This window comes from Diceros bicornis, chromosome 17 (assembly GCF_020826845.1).
Source record: "Diceros bicornis minor isolate mBicDic1 chromosome 17, mDicBic1.mat.cur, whole genome shotgun sequence".
NCBI lineage: Eukaryota > Metazoa > Chordata > Mammalia > Perissodactyla > Rhinocerotidae > Diceros > Diceros bicornis.
This window is the reverse complement of record NC_080756.1, coordinates 35648077-35670307: the sequence shown is the minus strand read 5'-3', so window position 1 is coordinate 35670307 and position 22231 is coordinate 35648077. Positions and strand designations below refer to the sequence as shown.

At 36.2% G+C, this 22231-nt stretch overlaps 1 protein-coding gene across 6 annotated transcripts in view; it reads left to right on the top strand.

Moving 5' to 3' along the window:
- Positions 1 to 19152, top strand: part of BMAL2 (basic helix-loop-helix ARNT like 2) — a 78875-nt gene extending 59723 nt beyond the window's left edge. For all 6 annotated transcript variants that reach the window (XM_058558604.1, XM_058558607.1, XM_058558602.1 and 3 more), the window contains 8 exons: positions 6385 to 6625; positions 7085 to 7191; positions 7348 to 7498; positions 8453 to 8511; positions 9269 to 9377; positions 15876 to 15954; positions 17407 to 17515; positions 18632 to 19152. In XM_058558604.1, coding sequence (XP_058414587.1) covers positions 6385 to 6625; positions 7085 to 7191; positions 7348 to 7498; positions 8453 to 8511; positions 9269 to 9377; positions 15876 to 15954; positions 17407 to 17515; positions 18632 to 18768 — 992 coding nt within the window. In that variant the 3' untranslated portion in view covers positions 18769 to 19152. The remainder of the gene's footprint in view (positions 1 to 6384; positions 6626 to 7084; positions 7192 to 7347; positions 7499 to 8452; positions 8512 to 9268; positions 9378 to 15875; positions 15955 to 17406; positions 17516 to 18631) is intronic.
- The last annotated feature ends 3079 nt before the right edge of the window (positions 19153 to 22231 follow it).

Here is a 22231-nt window from a genome sequence, read left to right as displayed (position 1 = left end):
TCGTAAGTTAAAAAGAATAAATCCCAGGGTCAGCCTGGTCCGTAGTGGTTAAGTTTGCGGGCTCCACTTCGGCGGCCCGGGGTTCACAGATTCTGATCCTGGACGCGGACCTACGCACCACTCATCAAGCCACGCTGTGGTGGAGGAAGATGGGCACAGATGTTAGCCCAGGGCCAATCTTCCTCAGCAAAAAGAGGAGGATTGACAACAGATGTTAGCTCATGGCCAATCTCCCTGACCAAAGAAAATAAAGATAAAAAAAATTTAAAAATCCAAGCAGCACGCTTGAAGAATGTAATAATCAAACTGTAGTCCTTCCATGTGGTTTCTAAAAAGAATTTTTTCATTATAAAGTTTAGAGATTTATGAAAGAGGCAGGGAAAATTTCTTTCCTTTGAAATAAATATTAATAATCTTACTGAAAAAAATAGATATTTCAAAGGCCCGGTGTAGCGGTTAGGTTCACGTGCTCCACTTCGGCGGCCCAGGGTTCGCAGGTTCAGATCCCCGGCGTGGACCAACACACCACTTGTCAAGCCACGCTGTGGCGGCGTCCCATATAAAGTAGAGGAAGATGGGCACAGATGTTAGCCCAGGGCCAGTCTTCCTCAGCAAAAAGAGGAGGATTGGCATCGGATGTTAGCTCAGGGCTAATCTTCCTCACAGAAAATAAAAAAACCAAATGTCAATTAGAGCTAATTCATAGTTGAATTCTGTGATGAGCTAAAGGAACTGACACATTTTTAAGTTTCTCTAATGTTCCCTGTTCTCATACTAGTCTCAGCCTCACAACAGCCGTGATTGTAGACAGGCTTTAGGATGGAGTAGAAAGGCCCTGGGTTCTGAATTGAATAGGATTTTAGTATCAAGCCTGCTGCTTATCAACTGTGCGGCCTTAGGCAATTTCCTCTCAATATATGGAAAAATGGGTGTTATGGACTGAATTGTTTCCCCTAAATTTACTCGTTGAAGCCCTGGACCCCAATGGGACTATGTTTGAGGATAGGGCCTTTAAAGAGGTCATTAAGGTTAAATGAGGTCCAGCATGACTGGTATCCTCATAAGAAGAGGAAGAGACACCAGGGACGCACAGGCATAGAGAAGAGGCTGTGTGAGAAGGCAGTGAGGAGTCAGCTGTCTACAAGCCAAAGAGGCCTCAGGAGAAACCAAACCTGCCAACACTTGATCTTGGACTTCTAGCCTCCAAAACTGTGAGAAAATAAATTTCCATTGTTTAAGCCACCCAGCCTGGGGTATTTTATTATGGCAGCCCTAGCAGACTGATAGAATGGGTCTAACAGCATCTCGCAGGAATGTGGTTAGGATTACATGAGGCTAATGCAGTGCTTGGCTGCTAGTAAGCACTCAATAAATGGAAGCTATTATTTGTGGTTCAGAAAGAAGAGAAGGAAAATGAGAGCAAGAAGAAAATCAGTAATTATTTAAAATGTACTATATGCCAAGCACTTTACATAAAGTAATTAATTTAATCCACATAGCAATCCTGTGCAAACCATCCCTAGCTTACAAGTGAAGAAACCGAAGCCTAAAAAGGTTAATTTGTCTCAAGTCACATAGAAAGTGGCAGAATCAGGAATCTGGCTTTAAAATCTGTATTCTTTCAACTATGCCATGCCCCCTACTAGAGTAGCTTCCTAGATGCCGAAGGTTATTAATGAAAGAGATCCATTCTAGATGATTTCTGGAGCAGACACACAGCAAGGGGGTTGGCTTCTGTTGTAGGAATGTCTTCCTGCCCACACATGGTTGCTCACGCCCACATCAAGCTGGGCCACACAGATGCCTGCAGTCAGAGTCAAATATCTTCTCAAAACGGACTTTTTAATCTGCTCAAGTACTTGAACCAAGTATTCACTTAACGCTCCAGAGCTCTGTGCCAAAGGCATGAGGCCAGTTTGGCCTAAGGAATGGTAAGGGCATGTGTTAACAATCAGCACGGCCCTTCTTCACAGGGCCTGGTTTGAGGAGAACTGTGTGTAGACAGACATGTAGACAGATGGCTGGGCCAGGATAAGGTAACTGCAGAATGTAACCCTGATGGGCCACGTGGATGACTGCCCACTCGTGGGATAATTTTGTATTCTACTTTAACCAAGGATCGTGTCTGGCAAGTAAAGTGATTTTTACTACTCAATCGTTCTTTCCAATACTAAGTAGCCGATGGAATTCACTGTTTTAAGACCACTCCCTGTTAACGAAGAAAGCCTGTAGTTAGTAAAGGTGTCTCTCTTCCCTTTTACTATGACATGTCAGTTACATTTAAATTTTTAAACAATAATTTAAGACTATTTTTTGAGCAGTTTTAGATTTACAACAAAATTGAGAGGGAGGTACAGAGATTTCCCATATACTCCTTGCCCCTCCACATGCATAGCTTTCCCCATTATCAACATCCTCCACCAGAATAGTACTTTTTTTTTCTTTATCAAGGATGACACCTTCATTCACACATTATAATAATAACCCAAAGCCATAGTTTACCTTAGGGTTCACTTGGTGTTGCACATTCTGTGGGTTTGGACACGTGTCTAATAACATACTGCTGTCGCTGGTATCATGTAGAGTATCTTCACTGCCCTAAACATCCTCTACGCTCTTCCTCTTCATCTCTCCCCTCCACTACCCCTGGCAACCACTGATTTTTTATCTCCATAGTTTTGCCTTAGTTACATTTAAATTTAAAATAAGACCAGAAAGCACCCCTTTTTATGCTAATTGAAACTGAATTTAAGGTTTATGGAAAGGCCATTTCTCAAGATTGGCCATAAGACACTCAAGTGGGGCTTTATTATACTGTTCTCTCTGATTTTGTGTATGTTTGAGATTTTCCATAATAAAAAGTTTTTAAAAAATAAGATTGACATTAAAAACATTATTTCTACCCTGATTCTAATATTAGTGTCATGGATTAGAACTTTGAAAAACCTTCTAAGATAGGGATAAAATTACTCTTGTATTTCAGCTTGTGAAATCAAAGGCTGATAAGGATGGATGACTGCTACCACATACCTTAGATATTTCTTAAATTTACCTTGGTAAGATCCTCAGCAATACAGTAATGCACCCAGAATCCAGTGGCTTCTTGTACAAGTGTGGCAGATACTGTCAGAACCCCATGACATATCTTCTCAGCACCTACCATGTCAAGGGCGTGCCACCTGGCTTCCAATGTCCGACACCCATCACTCTCTGCTTGACCTTCCTCTGGTCTTTAGAGACAGTTCTGCCTCCTCTAGCTAGGGACAGGCCTCCAGTGCCGGGGAATCAATGCTCCCTGGGAGCATCCCTCATCCACTAACTGAAGGGAGCTGACGGATCAGTATCCTAGAGCTCTCTTTCCCTTCAGACCGCATAACTCGGAGGCTCTCGTTCAGCATTTTTTTCCCAGAATGCCCCTAATAAATATCGCTTTAGTTTCCCAAAGTGGCAACTTGCTGGAAAATGTATCCTTCATTAGCTTCTTCCTCCTCTCTGTCTCACTTCCCCACCTCCCTACCAGTGTTCCCTGGGATCGCCTCCCAAATGCGCTGCTTGAATCCTTGTCTCAGGATCCGCTTCTCTGAGAATTCAAACTAACACAGTAAGATACCAAGTTGAGGGACCCAGCCTACAACTTGTTGAAGAAAAATTCACAAAGGATTTTGACAAGATATCCTGTAAATTGGAGCAGTGTTTGGGTTAATATAGGGTTTTTTCCCTTTTTTAAATCATGGAGTAGCTTACACATGAATCTCCCCTGTAGAGCTGATGCAAATAAATAATTTGGTAAGGATTGGGGCCCATGACCCCAATATTTAGGTAAAAGTCTAAAGAATTCTTGGGATAAGGTTTTTTATGGGATTATTTTTAACTTAACTGATCAAATAGATTGCAGTGGATTTAATTACATAATCCCAACTAGAAATGTGCCAACTGAATAAAGGTTCAAGGTGAGAATTGAGGGGCAGATTGAGTTGGAAGTTTAGTTATTAAGCCTGTTACAACAACTCTTCTCTCTAATGGTAGAAGAATCAGAGTAAAAGAGGGCTGGCCCCGTGGCTTAGTGGTTAAGTGCACGTGCTCTGCTGCTGGCGGCCCCGGGTTCAGATCCCGGGCGCACACTGACGCACTGCTTCACCGGCCATGCTGAGGCCGAGTCCCACATACAGCAACTAGAAGGATGTGCAGCTATGACATGCAACTATCTACTGGGGCTTTGGGGGAAAAAAAAAAATAAAATTAAAAAAAAAAAAAGAAAGTAAAATTATCATATATAAATATAAAACTTTTTTTAGTCTGTATTTTCAGTTGAGTAGAATAATTTTAGTCAGTATCGTTTGTCTATTTGTGTCATCAGAAATGCCAAACTCAGTGTACAAGCCTTTTTATTTTTCACTGCCATCTAGTTTTGTTAATATGAATGAAAACTTTGTGTCTAGGCTTATCCCAATTTTAATTTCTTTGAGGTATCTTGGATGTTGGGTGACGTAAAGGAAGGAGCCTGGATTGACTTCTCCCAGGTTTCTCATTTAACCACCTGGGTTGATTGTGGTGCCACTAAACAGGGTAGGGAATAAGGGATAAAGGCTTGCTTTGGGGTTGGAAGAGAAAATGACTTGTAATTGAAGGGTTCTGTGGATGATGGAGGTGATGATGTCTGTTAGAAATACAAGGTCCTGCATGATTTACAAGAGCTAAACTATCTGTTCCCTGCTTTAGTCTCCAGCCACTTCCCCATCACGGACTATGCTTCAGCCACATCTGACTGTTCTTTTTTTTTTTTTTATTTTTTTTTTTGCTGGGAGGAAGATTCACCCTGAGCTAACATCCGTTGGCAATCCTCCTCTTGTTTTTTTTTTTGCTTGAGGAAGATTAGCCCTGAGCTAACATCTGTGCCAATCTTACTCTATTTTGTATGTGGATCGCCATCCCAGCATGGCTTGATGAGTGGTGTACGTCTGCGCCCCGGATCTGAACCCACAAACCCTGGCCGCCGAAGCGGAGCGCACAGAACTTGAACCACTCAGCCACGGGGCCGGCCCTGCTGACTGCTCTCTTTTGACTCTTGGTTTGCCCTGGCTCTTCCCTCTGGCTGGAACACCTTTTTGTACCCTTCCTGCTTCATCACCCAGGCAACTCCTGTTTGAACATCTTCCGTTACAGAGCACTCACTATTAAATAGCACGGCATTCGTGGTTCAGAAGGGGAGCTCTGGAGCCAGCCTGTCTGGATGTAAACCTCCACTCCACTCTTCCCTGCTGTGACCTTGACATTAACTCTCAGTTTCCTAAAACAATGGAGATAATATTAGAACACCTCATGGGACTATTAAGAAGATTAAAGGAATTATACATTTAAAGCACTTAGAGCATGGCATATAAAGTGTTCTTTAAATCTTTGCTATTTCTCTTAGTTGCTATCTTGTAACAGCCCACAGCCTCTTCTATTGAAAAAATTATTTTGAAGATTTGTAATAACAGTCTTACCAAAAAGCGCTGATTTAAAACAATGACTGTTCAGTCTTTTCTAAATCTTACCACCACCAACTGTTTTAAGTAATTTTTACCAGGCTTTTTTCCTCTCTTTTTAACCTTTAAGTCACTTTTTTTTGGATCGCCATCTGTATACTGCCCATCTTTTATGCCTGTGTTTATTTCATTGTTTTCTTAAGCATTTCCTGATATTTGAGCAAATGGATTATTTCCAATTTTTTTGTTATTCTGGACCTGTTTGAGGAGCTTTTTCCTATGAGTTAATTGCTTGGGATTTTTCTGAAAACTGAAATTTGAGTCAAATTTTATTCTTACACCTTTTATTATAAATTTCTCCAAATGTTCACTAAAATGTTTCTATAGTCTAGTATAACATATATATTAACCATTATATGTGCTAACATAAGAAATTTAAGAATGTATGCATAATTGTCCTTAAACTTTTGAATATAAATGATAATATACCAAAAATTTAATAAGCTGAAAATAATGTCTTTGTGGTTTAGAGCAAGGGAGCATGAAGTTTAGCTTTTTCTAACATAAATTACTGTAATTTTAAAAACTGACTGGGAAAAAATTAAGTAGCTATAGGCCTATTTAAACCTAAATTAAAGCAATCTGTTAACTTTTTGATGTAGTACGTATAGTGTAGTTCCTAAGAAACATAATCTAAGAATAAAGTTGTTAAATAAACATGATGGATTTTTCAATGCAATACTATTCCCTCTTTAGCATATTTAAAGACTATTTCATAGCATAATTATAACTATTATAAATGCCAATGTCAGAAATTTAAGAATTTATTCATAATGATTCAAATGTTTTTTTAAATTTGTTTTTCTAATTTTGAGATATAATTGACAAATGCTCTTTTTTTAAACTTTTGAATTAGATCATAGAAAATTCTGTACTATTCACTGCACTGGTTACTTGAGAAGCTGGCCTCCAAATATTGTTGGAATGGAAGAAGAAAGGGACAATAAGAAAGACAGTAGTAATTTTACCTGCCTTGTTGCCATTGGAAGATTACATCCATATATTGTCCCACAGAACAGTGGAGAGATTAAAGTGAAACCAACTGAGTTTATAACCCGTTTTGCAATAAATGGAAAATTTGTCTATGTGGATCAAAGGTAAACATCGACATGCCATAACGCTTAGAGTTCAATGGGGTAGTTAAGGCTAAAGATGTGGCTTAGTAGCACTGATGCATTTTTTTTTTAAGGCTTCAGAACAGGAAATAAAGCTTAAATGAAACAAGGAAATGGATATATCAATAAATTTGTTCAAGCCAAAATGTAAACTTGGAATATTTCTTAGCCAGTGGTGCAGAAACTGGGCATGTTCTGTGGCCACAATATTATTGGTGAACGGTATTGGTGGGCGGCCTCTGGAGCAGCCTCGTGCCTGGGTGTCCATTCTGTCTTGCAGCCTAGTCTGGGTCTAGGGCAGCCCAAAGGAGCCCAGTAATGCACATGGGTTACTCATCCCCTGGTTCACTTCCCTACCATCTTGACCACGTATGGACCTATGATATTCTGAAAGGGAACACATTCACCAATTCTGAAGTCTATTTTCAATTTTAAAACCAGGGCAACAGCAATTTTAGGATATCTGCCTCAGGAACTTTTGGGAACTTCTTGTTATGAATATTTTCATCAAGATGACCATAGTAATTTGACCGACAAGCACAAGGCAGGTATGCATTGAATGCGGTAATTTTTTGGTACTTTTTAATTACAGCTTCAACTCTTAATTTCTCAATCCTGTGAAATCTGAAACTTGAATTAATCCTCGAGGGATTGATTTATATGGTGGTAGACCGTTATGCTGATTATTATCTTTTCTTGTTAAGTTCTACAGAGTAAAGAGAAAATATTTACAGATTCATACAAATTCAGAGCGAAAGATGGCTCTTTTGTAACTTTAAAAAGCCAGTGGTTTAGTTTCACAAATCCTTGGACCAAAGAACTGGAGTATATTGTGTCTGTCAACACTTTAGTTTTGTAAGTAATTTTTTATATTGTTAAGACCTTTCTATCAATTTCAAATGAATATCTTTGCTTCCATCTTCTCATCTTGCTAAGCCATTAAAACTGTGTGATCCTCTGGCCTTATAACTTGAGTACATATTTTGAGTAATTCACTCACTGTTCAGTCTGTGAGTTCTTAGAATTAAGCTAGAAGTTTGCCCTGTTGTAATAAATTCCTTTTTGCTTGGTATAAAATGTGATAGTAAACATTCATTCAAGCATTTCCTTCCTACCCTTCATGGCCTTGTCTTGTCCCTGCAATAAACAATGTGGATGTGGCTTGAAACTGTAGATCATTGTAAGAAATTGTTTTGTCCTCCATATCATATCATTTTTGCATATCCATCTTCTAAGCCTGGGTACCACATGCAGTTGTGCAGGAGTACTTGGCTGAGGGAGGAGGAGAAATCCAGCCCAAGCACTCTTTGCCAAGCCCTGGTCTATGGCTGTGCCAGCCTGCAGGAAGAGCCAACTTTTCCTGAATTGCTCAATATGGTAGCATGGCCCTGTTCTAAGCATTATTTTTCTGTAAGTTTCTCTTTGAAATTGCTATAAGGTTTCATCAAACCAATTCTATTTCCTTATCTACAGTATTTAATTAAAAAAAAAAAAGAACCCCCAAAGCTTAGTACCTCCAGCAGTATCCCCTGTTACCCATCCCAATAATCCTTGCCTTCTTATCATTAGTATACGAACTGAAAGTCTGTAACTGTGAGAACATGTACTTTATGGGGTAATAGGGCGTTTGGCAAACGCTGGTATTTATCACATCACTACCTTGATCTCTGGTGGTGACATTAACAATATGTGTATATAAAGCATAAATGGATCAAGAATTGACAAATCAAATACACAAAACTTAATGTAGTTGCTTTAACAATTTCCTTCACCTTAAAAAAAATCATCTATGGTGTTTCTTAATTCTAGGGGACATAGTGAGACTGGAGAAGCATCATTACTTCCTTGCAGCTCTCAATCATCAAAAGGTGAGCTTAGTTTTAGATGATGGTGACTTATGACTATGACTGGTACTATTAAGTTACCATCTTTTTCTGTCTTGGAGAGAGAAAAATATCAAAGTGAAATCAAAAAGACTTCTATGGGTTGAGTTATCTTTCTCAGAATTTCCACAGGACTTGGCACATTTTTGTTATAATCTTACATTGTATTGCAATTAGTTGTTCACGCAACTGGCTCGCCACTAGACTGTGACTTCTTCAGGAGTAGGAATGGTGTTTTATCCGTTATCTATCCCTAGCAGCTAGCATAGTTCCTTGTACTGTGTGGCACTCAAATATCTGTTGGACAAATTAATGAAAAGCATTAAGGGAGAGTTTTTGCTTATCTTAGTTTTTCACCAAAGGAATATTTTAATGTATTATTTGTATAAATAAATATAAAAATATTAGGAAGGATTAAAAATAAAATAGTATTGCTCTGGCTCTAGCGTGAAGATTAAAGTGGGAAGGAAGTGTCTGGACTCAAGGGTTATAGGTCATGATTGTACCCTCAGTGATTTTCTACACATTTGATTCATATCACTCTTCATAAACATCTTGAACCATCATGAGTTATGTTTGTAATGATAAGCATAATGTTCCTAACATTTTAGGATGCAGCTAGTCTATTTCTTTTAAAGAGGGAAAGAGGAAATATATTTGAACTGAAAGAAAGATATTTACCAAAGTTATGTACTTTTTTTTTAAAGTCCTCAATTGAATTTTTCCTTTTGTTATTATTTAGAATCCTCTAGACAGTCTTGTATTAGTGTGCCTGGAATGTCTACTGGAACCGTACTTGGTGCTGGTAGTATTGGAACAGATATTGCCAACGAAGTTCTCGACTTACAAAGGTAATGTTTTATTGCTGCAAATATTTTCACAAGTAAAATTATCATCATATTTACAAAACCAAAATAAGAAAATCAGTAGAGGGCGAGCAAAATAGGTGAAAGGGATTAAGAGGTACACACTTCTAGTTATAAAATTAATAAGTCATGGGGATGTAATGTACAGCGTAGGGAATATAGTCAATAATATTTTCATAACTTTGTATGGTGACAGATGGTAACTAGACTTTTTGTGGTGATCATTTGTAATGTATATAAATGTCAAGTCACTATGATCTACACCTGAAACTACTAGGATATTGTATGTCAATTGTACTTTAATTTAAAAAGTCAGTAGGTTTCTTAAATGTAAACAATAACCAGTTCAATTATATAATGGAAGAGAAGATCACCTTTACGGTAGCACCAAAAAAGATAAAATATTTAGGTATGAATTTGACAAGAAGTGTCCAGAACTATATGAAAAAGAACTTTAAAATGCTACAGAGGTACACAAAAGATGACTTGAATAGCTTTCCAGATATAAGTTTTCATTGGGAAGACTCAGTATTGTAAGGATGTCAGTGTTCCTAAAACAAACCTATGAATTCAGTTTGAATCCAGTCAAAATACCATCATGTATTTGTTTTTTAGAATCTGACAAATAATACTAACCATATTAGGATATCCAGGAGAATTCTAAAAACTAAAAGTAGTAAAATGAGACTAACTCTAACAGATATTAAAATATGTTATAAAGCTACAGTCGCTAAAACATTTTGGTACAACCCACAAATAGATTAATGGAAAAGAATAGATTTCAGAAATAGACTCAAATGCATATGGAAATTTACTATATGGTAAAAGGGGCATTTTAAATTAGTAAGGGGAAATGGATTAAACGGTTAAGAGCATTATAACTTTATAACCATTTGGAAAAAAAATAAAGCTAGACCCAACTTTATTCTTTATACTAAGATAAATTCTAGGTAAATCACAGAGTTCTAAGTAAAGCTATGAAAGTGTTTCAAGAACACAGGTATGGATTTTTATAATCTTAGTTTGGAAAGTCCTTTCAAAACACCACACAAAATCCAGAATTCATTAAGAAAAAATTGATGTATTTAGTTATATAAAAACTCAAAACTTAAGCATAACCATAACCGTTTAACAAGGTTAAAGACAAATTATAAACTGAAGAAAATGTGCGTATTTCATATGATAAAACGGAGTAATTGTCTTAATATATGAAGAATTTTATAGTATAAAGTTATTGAACTTTATATTAAACTTTATATATAATAAACTTTATGTAACTATATATTAACCTTTATCTATATTAAATTTTATGTATAGTATAAAGAATAAAGTTATGAAACAAGTTTAAAATAACTCAATAAATAAAGTTGGAGAAGGAACATGAACAGAAAAAAATTAGATATGGCCAAGAAACTTCAAGAATTTCTCCATTCACAGTTAAAAATATATGCATAAAAAATTAAACAATAATAAGGTACTTTTTTTTCATTTAGAAGATTGTCAAAGATTTGAAAGTTTTATAATAGTATTCAATATTGGTGAGAGTGTGAGGAAACAGTCCCTCTTAAAACTGGTTGTGGGAGTATAAATTAGTGCAACTACTTTGGAGGGAAATTTAACAATACCTATGAAAAATATGTAAGTGTTTATAATCTTAGACTCAGCATTTCTACCCCAGGAGCAAATATTCTTACACAACTACACAAAGATCTATGAACAAGGCTGTTCATTGCTGCATTGTTTACAGTAGTGGTTTAAATATTTAAGTATTTATCATAACTGTAACTTGTTATGGTATATCCATACAATGGAGTACTCTGCAAGTGTTAAAAATCAGGTAGATCTATTTATGCTAATAGGGAAAGATCTTGAAAATATATAGTTGGGGCAGAAATAGAACAAAAGAATAGTATGTATAATAACCCGCTTGTATAAGAGAAAAGATAGTTACGTGTGGATTTATGTGAATGTGTGTATATACAGGCCCTTAATTGCTCATCTAAAACCCTTGAGCCCAGATAGGTTTTAAACTCAGAATTTCTTTGGATTTTAGAAAGATAGGTTTTGGAATTCAATTTTTAAGGGGTATGTGTGATAGCCTCAGAGAACAGTTACCTCATGGGCAGCACTCCATAATCAATTAAGTCAGTATTTCTGAAGTGAGAAATATTCCCAAATTAAATGGTAGAATGTCTGGGAGGAGAGGGGAAGTAAGAGTTTGGGGTATATACATTAAACAAGATTAGGAAAGAATTAATAATTATTGAAGCTGTTTGGTAGGTGTATGACAGTTCATTATATTACCTACTTTTATCTCGGTGTGAAGTTTTCCACAATAAAAGTTTACAAATATATTTCTGGAGTGAATTGTTGTAAATATTTGTACCAAGTAGGACCAAAGAAATTAACCTCCTATCAGATAGGTCAGGTTTTGCTGAGTTCGGATCGATTCGGATTTCGCTGCCAAATGAATTATGGAAAATATTTCAATTTTCAAGGCATTTTGCATTTTGGAATTGTATTTTGCATTTTGGAGTTGTAGAGAAGGAACCTAGAACTCCACAATATATAACATTCCAAAAAAATTTGTTCGGACTAGTTACCTCTCATATTTGGGACTGGGTGTTTGGGGACAAGACATGTAGAAGAGGGAAGAAATTTTTGCTTTTTATTTTCTACCTCTTTGTACAGTTTGAATTTAGTTTTTAAGTTTAAAAAGTTTAAATTGAAAAAAATCACTAATGAGACATTTGTCATGTGACTTCTGTCTGCCTAATTTTATTGAATAAATATCGACTACTTACAATGTGTATGTACTTTAAGTATTGAAAGTATTGTGAAGCGTATGTACAAAGATATGCATATATAATCCATCATACACTTTGATCATACATCTCTTCACCAATACCTAATATCTAAAACTGACAGTACTGTATATTATTAAATGTTCAAGTGTGTGGTTTGCATGTTTTTGGCATTTAATCCCATACTGACTCTCACTATAGGATCCAAGTTTCCTTCCAGATTTAAGGTTTTACAACTCAGTGACCTAGGTAATGAAAAAAATTATATCAGTGGAGGGCATTTTATTTTTTAATCATGGTGAAATATAGATAACATGAAATTTACCATTTTAACCATTTTTAAGTTTACAGTTAAGTAGCATTAAGTACATTTACATTGTTGTGCCATCACCTCCACCATCCATCTTCTAGAACTTTTCTCATCTTGCAAAACTGAAACTCTGTACCCAGTAAACAATAACTTCCCATTCCCCTCTCTCTCTATCCCCTGGTAACACTATTCTACTTTCTCTCTCTATGAATTTGATTATTCTAAGTACCTCATATGAGGGGAATCATACAGTATATTTGTCCTCTTGTGACTGGCTTAACCATGTTGTAGCATGTGTCAGAAATTCCTTCCTTTTAAGGTAGAGTAATATTCTACTGTATGTATATACCACGTTTCCTTTATCCATTCATCTGTCAATGGACACCTGGGTTGCTTCCACTTTGTGGCTGTTGTGAATGATGATACTAGGAATGTGGGTGTACAAATAGCTGTTCCAGTCCCTGCTTTCAATTCTTTTCAGTATATACCCAGAAGTAGAATTGCCGGATCATATGGTAATTCTATTTTTAATTTTTCGAGGAACCACCATTCTGTTTTCCATAGCATTTGCAGCATTTTACCTTCCCAGCAGTGCATAAAGGTTCCAATTTCTCCACATCCTCGCCAACGCTTATTTTCTGTTTTTTGGTAATAGTCCTCCTAATATGTTTAAATGGTATCTCATTGTGTTTTGATTTTCATTTCCCTAATGATTAGTGATGCTGAGCATCTTTTCATGGGCTTATTGGCTATTTGTATGTCTTATGTGGAGAAGTATCTATTCAGATCCTTGCCCATTTTTTCACAGGTTGTTTTTTGTTATTGTTGAGTTGTAGGAGTTCCTTATATATTCTAGATATTAACCCCTTATCAGATATATGGTTTGTAAATATTGTTTCCCAGCCCATGGGTTGCCTTTTCATTCTGTTGATAGTGTCCTTTGATATACAAATTTTTAAATTTTGATGTAGTCCAGTTTATTTATTTTTGTTTGTGTGATGTGGTATCATATCTAAGAAATCATCATCAAATCCAATGTCATGAAGCTTTTCCTCTGTTTTCTGCTAAGAATTTTATAGTTTTAGGTCTTAGGTTTAGGTTTTGATCCATCTTGAGTTAATTTTTATATATGGTGTAGGGTAAGAGTCCAACTTTCTTCTTCTGTATGTGATATCCAGTTTTCTCACATCTTTTGTTGAAAAGACAGTCTTTCCCCAATGAATGGTCTTGGCACCTTTGTTGAAGATCATTTGACCATGTATGCTGGAAGGATGTTTTAAGAGAAGTGGAAATTGAGCCAAATGTTGATAAATGGGTACCATTAGAATATCCTTGGGATGCTGTGGAGAAAGCATTACTACATTGAGGTACCTCAGGCAATGTAAGGATGTGTGGGTGGGAGAAAGCATGGTGGTTTCAGCAGACAACAAGAAGACTTTATTGAGAAAGGAGTCAGGTTGCTGAGCAGAGGGGAGTTTTAACTAAGGTGAAGTCAAGAAGAGGAGGGACTTAAGTAGCAAGTTTCTGCCCAGTGGACTATTATGAAGAAAGCCATATTTCAGATGATTAATCTAGTAGTGAAGTGCATGGGGAGAGAGAGAGTTTTCGTCTTTAAACAAAGGCTAATTGAGCAGGTGATGATTTTAAACCATGAACCACAAAATGAGAAGCCAGCCGAGCTATTTACACTGACTCGCCTGTGAAAAATCCCCAAGACATGTCACTGATTTTTTCGTCTGTTTCCTACCTAATTCATTTCATTTCTCTGTTTTAATTTCACTCTTTAATTTCTTGTCAACTGCCTTCTTGGGAATACACAAAGACAAAGTTATGTTTATGCCATTATGTTTCACATAATTGAGCATTTAATAATTATATGATACTGTCAGTTTTACATATTAAGTCTTGAAGAGATTTATGATCAAAGTGTATGATTATGTTTATGTTGTTATGTGTTTCATTGGTTTTGTACCTGGGTATGACCTATTATAGTAAAAATATGACACATTTTCCACTTTGAAAAAAGATTGCAGGATGTTGGGAAATCTTTCTTAACTCTCAGTTCTGCTGTTTAATGTCTTGATAAGGAACTGATTCTTGATATGGAAGGCTATTTTGAACTAACTGTGTTGTTATTTCCATTACTTTGCCATGTGCTATGTTAAGACAGATAACATGATTTTATTTATTTATTTATTTATTATTTTAAAAAATTTTTTGTTTATTGCAGTAACATTGGTTTATAACATTGTATAAATTTGAGTTGTACATCATTATACTTCTATTTCTGCATAGATTACATCATGTTCACCACCCAAATACTAATTACAACCCTTTAGTGCCGAATTATCCCTTTCGCCCTCCTCCCTGCCCCCTTCCCCTCTGGTAACCACCAGTCCAATCTCTGTCTCTCTGTGTTTGTTTGTTGTTATTATTATCTACTACTTAATTAGTGAGATCATATGGTATTTGACCTTCTCCCTCTGACTTATTTCACTTTGCATAATACCCTCAATGTCCATCCATGTTGTCACAAATGGCTGGATTTCATCGTTTCTTATGGCTGAGTAGTATTGCATTGTGTATATATACCACATCTTCCTTATCCATTTGTCCCTTGATGGGCACTTAGGTTGCTTCCAAGTCTTGGCTATTGTGAATAACGCTGCAATGAACAGAGGAGTGCATGTATCTTTACGAATTGGTGTTTTCAAGTTCTTTGGATAAATACCCAGCAGTGGAATAGCTGGATCATATGGTATTTCTATCCTTAATTTTTTGAGGAATCTCCATACTGTTTTCCATAGTGGCTGCACCAGTTTGCACTCCCACCAGCAGCGTATGAGAGTTCCCTTCTCTCCACATCCTCTCCAACACTTGTTGTTTCCTGTCTTGTTAATTATAGCCATTCTGATGGGCGTGAGGTGATATCTCATTATAGTTTTGATTTGCATTTGCCTGATAGTTAATGATGTTGAACATCTTTTCATATGTCTGTTGGACATCTGTATATCTTCTTTGGAGAAGTGTCTGTTCAGGTCTTTTGCCCATTTTTTAATTGGGTTGTTAGTTTTTTTTTGTTGTTGAGATGCATCAGTTCTTTATACATTTTGGAGATTAACCCCCTCAGATAACATGATTTACTTAAGAGCTTTTACCTCACAGTTTTATGTTTCTATTTACTACAGAGTGTTTTTTTCTGCACTCCATAGTCAAAAATAAGTCTGGCACTGAATAAGTCAGTCTAATTGTGAAAACTGTCATGATATTTAGTCTCAGCTTCCTCACTATGTTTTTATCAGTAGATTATGTATCCAGGAGAAAATTTTCTTATATAGAGAGAAAAATGTTTTGTGTCACTTTTTAAAGGTTACAGTCTTCTTCATCCCTTGATGATTCAAGTCCAACAGATTTAATGAAAGATACTCACACTATAAACTGCAGAAATGTAAGTATAATAATAAGTGATAATATTCATGAAATAAATGAACAATAAAATTTGCTTCCTGTTCTTTTGAGAAAAGAAGCCATCCTGTAAAAAATGAACTCTTTCTAGCCAATCCATGATTTTTAAGAGGCAATGTAGAAAAGTGGTGAAGAGTCAAGTCACTGGAAGCATACTATCTGGATCCGAGTTGTGACTCAGACACTTACTGCTGGGTAACCTTGGGCTTGTTATTTAAACTCTGTGCCTCAATTTCCTCATCTATAAAACAGGGATAATAATAGCACCAATCTTTTGGAGTGGTGTGTGAATTAAGTGATTTAATACAAAAAAACACAAAAACTTAACAGTGCCTGTACACAATATGTGCTCAATAAATGGTAGTTATTATTGCTATTTTAATAGATTCCAATTCAGTGGATTAAATGTACTCTTTATGATCTGGAAAAAAAGTTTAAATAATATAAGCTACAAGTTAAGTATTACATACTATTTAGTTCAATTGAACAAATACTAGCTATTTGAAATGCATTGTTGCATATACAGAAATGACTAAGCATAGTGCTGAAGATCTAGAAGATTCACATACAATGTAATTCTAATGTATCCCAGACAATAAAAAGCTCTAAGCTAGGCATATAAACAAAGTGGTACAAGAATGTAGGAGAAGAGAGAAATTAAGTCTAACCAAGGACAAAAGGGAACTTGAAAGTATGTTTTTATAGAAATTTCATAAGTTTTTTTGTCTAGTATTTTTTTAAATTTTACTCATACATTTAACAATTATTTATTGGGTACCCATTTTGTGCTAGACAATATGCTAGAAACAGAGATTTAAGTCATTGTAACACAAAAATCTCCAGGAGGTGTACGTTATACAGGCATTCTATAGATAAAGTTCATCAACTTCATAAGCCCCTATAGGTAAATGATTTCTTATTTTGATGAGCCATATTGAATATTATATTGTTTGGCCTATAACTATGTAACAGCGTGTTAACTTTTTGGTGAAAGCCTCTGATTTAATCCATTCTTACTCCAAAGCAGTATTTCCCATTGTAGTTTCCAATGAGATATATAGTTTTTACCATCATTTTGTAAAAACTGAAATAGCTTCTTCTTAATCCAAAACTTTTCCGTGTAGTATGTGCCTCCAATTATGGTTATGAAGAATGTGGGCTTTGGAGTTAGGTAGACTTGGACTAGAGTCATGACTCCAACACTTCGGGCAAGATATTAGCCTCTTTAGGCCTCAGATTCCTGATCTCCCAATGTTTTAAACATGAAACGAGATGATGCAAGTGGAGTGCTCAGCACATAGTACTCAGTAAGTGCAGGCTGCCTTATCAATGACGGCAGTGGTGGCACTGTGGACAGGCCCATGTGTGATAACTGCTAGGAGGTCTTTATTTCATTCAAGTAGGAACCTTACTGTTTATTATTCTGTCTTTTCAGATGTCAAATAAGGAGTTGATTACACTAAGTCCTTCTGAAATAGGGGAGCTAGAGGCTACAAGGCAAAACCAGAACGCTGTTGCTCCCCACAGTCACGAACCACTCCTCAGTAAGTTTTCTTTGGCAACTGCCTGCCATTTTGGTTTTCTAAAAACTCTCTTAATCACTATATTTTCAGGCATAGGAGATTTCTAGAGAAGAAAACAGTTTTAAAACTAAGATTTTTTCCATTCAAAGTCCTAAATACAATAATTATACTCTTGATTTTAAGATTTATATTACTTAACGGACCTGTCATTGAAAATTCAATTATCAACTGAATCAGTTATGGGTATTGTTAATACACACAATTTAGATAAAACTAAAGTACTTATGTCTAAGCAGAAATGTCCATTCTCAAGAAAATGAATTTTTAAAGGATACCAATCATAAAAAGTGTAAGATGTAATTATTCATTTTAACTATGTTTATGCAAAGTCTAAATCAAGTAAATTGAAATGACACAGTGTTGTACCGCCATGACTGACATTGATCTACTGAAAATGTATATGAAAGAGAATCAAAGGACTTGAAGGAACCTGGATATCAGCTTCACACAGAGCCACATATTAATCATCTCAAATTCTACTGTACTTTGAAAGATACCTAGAAAACTTTGGTTAATCTGTAGCTGTGTTATAACCCTTGATTTCTAGAAAACCTCTTCCTTATCTCTAACGTAAATCTCGTTTCCATGGTTCCTCCTTATTTCCTTTATCAATCAAAAATCTGGGTACTCCTCTTTTATAAGAGTATTTCAGATTTTTAGAAGATGATGCTTTTGTCTCAGCCTTTTCATTTTCAGGTTAAACAACTAGAGTATTTTCATAAGGCAGATTAGAGTTAAATTTCTCCTTCCGGGTTCTATATATGCACGTGTAAACTCCAGCCCCTAGCTTTCAACTGTCCAGGAGTCTGTACCTTTTAGCACTGTTGTTTTCTGTTAGAAAACTCATAGACTAGCTCACTTATGTGCATCAGATGAGTTAAGCGCAATTTATCTGACAGTAGATTGTTATAAAAATAAGTGACCCATTTAAAAATACATCAGGCTTATGCAATTTAAGACATATGCTTTGCCTTCAAAAATATATTGTATGGTATTCTATCCTTGTTTGCCATTTTTGATGATACTCATTTTTAACCTCCAGATGTACTTACACAGGCCCGTGTTGTAATTCAATAGGTGAAGGTGCCCAGCTGGATTTCGATGCCCTGTGTGACAATGACGACACAGCCATGGCTGCCTTCATGAATTACTTAGAAGCAGAGGGGGGCCTAGGAGACCCCGGGGACTTCAGTGACATCCACTGGACACTCTAGCATTTGATTTTTAACTCCAAAAATGAGAAATGTTTTAAAGCATTTCATTTACAAAAAACTGTATATTCTTCTGTACTGTATTGATACTATTTCTATAATTCCTATTAATGGTCTGCCAATTTTTATAGATTTTTTCACCTTACTCTCAGAGAGGTATAGGGATATGTGATTTTTCCTTCAAAAAGAACTGCTCTGAGTTTCCTGCAGACCTCTTTACTCAGTGAAATGGCTTAAAACCCACTAGTTACTATATTTTTGCTAAAATATTTCTAACCAAGAATATCACATGCATCTTGTTTTGGTTTTGTTTGTATTTTTTGATGCAGTTTTTTTGAGTTTGGGGAATTGCATATATTGACATTTTCCTTGTGTCTAAGATCCATTTATAATAGTTTTGTAATAGTAGATTTGTGTAATTTGGAACATTTCCATTCCTTCTATATTTCCTTAATTGAGGATAGGGCTTATACACTTTAAGAAAACGGTGAGTACTTGAACATTTAAAGGGATGGTGCAATTTATAGTCATAATCACAATGAATACTGTATTCAGTCTTTGTAGACTTGGATGGCACAAAGCCAGGATGTTTATGCTCAGTCAAGCACTTTGAGATGGATTTTAAGTGAGATGATTCTTTATTTAAAACTCAGAAAAGCTGAGAGTGTCAATTTTGCTTACAGAAAAGGAAAGATCTTGAGCCCTCGATTTTAGTTATTTACCTTTAAATATAAGATTTACTCCTAATAAAACCGCTCAAGATTTCCATTACAGATAGGACACGTTTTTGATGCTGAAAACATGCTTAGTGATGGATTAGTCTTAGAGGAAGAAACAGGCCCAGGCAGATTAAATGTCTTGTGTAAAATCACAATTAAATTTGTATATTGTTTAATGTTTAATGTGTGTAAACCAGTCTCTTTATGGTCTCACTGGTTAAGTGATTAATTAACTGACCCAGGAACTAGTCATGGCCTTCTAGATTATTAGGCAATTATAGTTACTGTTGCCTGTCACCAAAGACAATTATATAAATAGTAAATACACTAAAACAACAAGGCAATGAGAAAGAATTTAAAAAACAGTTATCTAGCTGTAATTAAAAATTTGGAAAGCATTTCCTTAACCAGTAATTAATACAGACAGGGCTCAAATTGAGTGTAAGAATTAAGAATATTTCAGATACTGTATGTGTGTCTACCTTTTTGAAGATTATACTTCCATAACACCTTCTGTTTTAATAGCTCGCTCTACCAGATGTGTTCCCGCATATTCTCTTTTGTGCCCTACAAATGAAAGTTAGATAGGCTAGGAAACTAATGGAGAAACCCTGACACTCAGATGTGGGGTTCAAATCCAGTTCTCTTTCTTGATATGGTGCTATATCTTTCCAGCAGATTTCCCTCAGAGCCCATCACCTAAACAGAGCATTATCTTGACCTTGCATACTTCTTTAGGCTGTAGGCGATAGATTAGAACTGCCATCAGACACATTCATGGCAAACATACCAACAGGCAATAACCAAAAGCAGATGTCCCTTTCAAGTGTGACACTTGCAGTGGCGATGTGGGCAAGGATGTATTGGCCTGTTGTCTTCTTAAGCCAATACAATGTTCCGGCAATGTCGGAGGGTCAGCGCCACTCCTGGTTCTGACACTTGAGGACTTGAGAGACATCCAGGTTTGGAATAAACGGAAGAAGGCTTCAAAGTGGTGGAGATTAGTTTGCAGCATGATAGTTAAGTCTATAGAAGCAGGAACGATCACCTGGTCTAAGGCAGGCACAAAGGCTTGCCGACAAATAATATAGTATTTTAGGGGTCTGAACCATTGCAGGTTGGGCTTGACCTCCAGAGTTGACCTAAGCCATGGTAGCAGATGGCTACCATTGTGGCTAGATGGCCTCAAAGGCAGGTGGGGCCAATCCTCATGATGCAAGGATCTGAGAGGCAGAGTTTCCAGGGCAGGTCACTGCCACCTTACACAGTAGCAGTTCTCTCGTTCCAAGAGGGGGTCTTATTCCATAGACCTGAGGGCAGGTAGCCAATTGAATGTTTTGATCCCTTAATAACTCACTCTAATGTTTTTCTGTAGATCTTCCTGCCCTGGACCCAGATTCCAATCCACGCACTGTATGATACTGTAGCTCTCCCAAGTTTGGTGTTTTCTTCAAAACGCGTTCTATTTACATTTGATTGCTGCTAGGAGTAACTTATGGCTTTTTATGGTTTAAACTATATTACTTATTTCTCCTACCAATTAATTTCTTGCATTTTGGTGAAAAATATTTACAAGTTTAATGAAAATGTCATAAAAAGACTACTCTAGTTATTTTTTTTTTTAACCTTAAGAATTCCACTCAGCCCTCCAAATCCGCTGGTTCTGCATCTGCAGATCAACCACCGGCAGATCACGTACTGTGTTTACCCTCCTCGGTTAGTTGAGTTTGCAGATGCAGAACTCGCATATGCAAAGGGCTGACTAAGGGACTTGAGCATCCTCGGGTTTTGGTATCCGCGGGGGGTCCTGGAACCAGTTCCCCTGTGGATACTGGGGACGACTGCACCTACAATAACGTAGTGGAGTGGGAGGAGTGCCGACAATCAGAAGAGCCCGCTCAGCCTCAATTTAGCTGTGTGACCTCAGGAAAGCCATTTAAACTGTCTATACCTCAGTTTCCTTATTTGTAAAAAGAAGTTTGATCTCTCACTTGACTTCCAGTCCTGATTCTGTGATTCTCATGCACAGGACTTGAGCATTAGAGTCAGACACTATGTGGCTTGAAATGTGGCTAATAGATATTGAGATGTGCTGTAAATGTAAAATACCAGATTTCGAAGACTTAGTATGGAAAAAAGGAATATAAAATACCACATTAACAATTTTATATTGATTCCATGTTCACATAATATTTTGGATATACTGAATTAAATTTAAGAATTTTAATGTTTAACTTTTCTAATGTGGCTACTAGAAAATTTTAAATTACACACGTGGCACACATTATATTTCCATACAGTAGCGCTGCTCTAGAACATTTTATTAAGTGGATATTATTTAAGTGGACCAAAAGTTATACTGAAAGTACATTTACCTCTAAATGCTATGGATTAAAGAACAATTATTTATTGATCCTTGATTCATTACAATCAAATAACTGTGAGCCTCTACCCATATATCAAATTTAAAACTTTTTTTGAAATTAGTACACTTGAAAATGTTAGATATTTTATTACATGATGCTAATCTGAAATAAAATAAAACTTGAGGTATATGTTGACACCCTATGGTAGTCACTAAATTTGGAAATCCATTGAGAAACAGAAACGGGAAGATACAGAATAGACTTTTGATAAATAAATAGAATTAAAGAGAAGTATTTAATTACAATGTCACAATGGGAAAAGGCTGTATTCATTGGTCATCATAATCTTTGAGGAATCTCTATTGAGTCTAGAGCACAGGT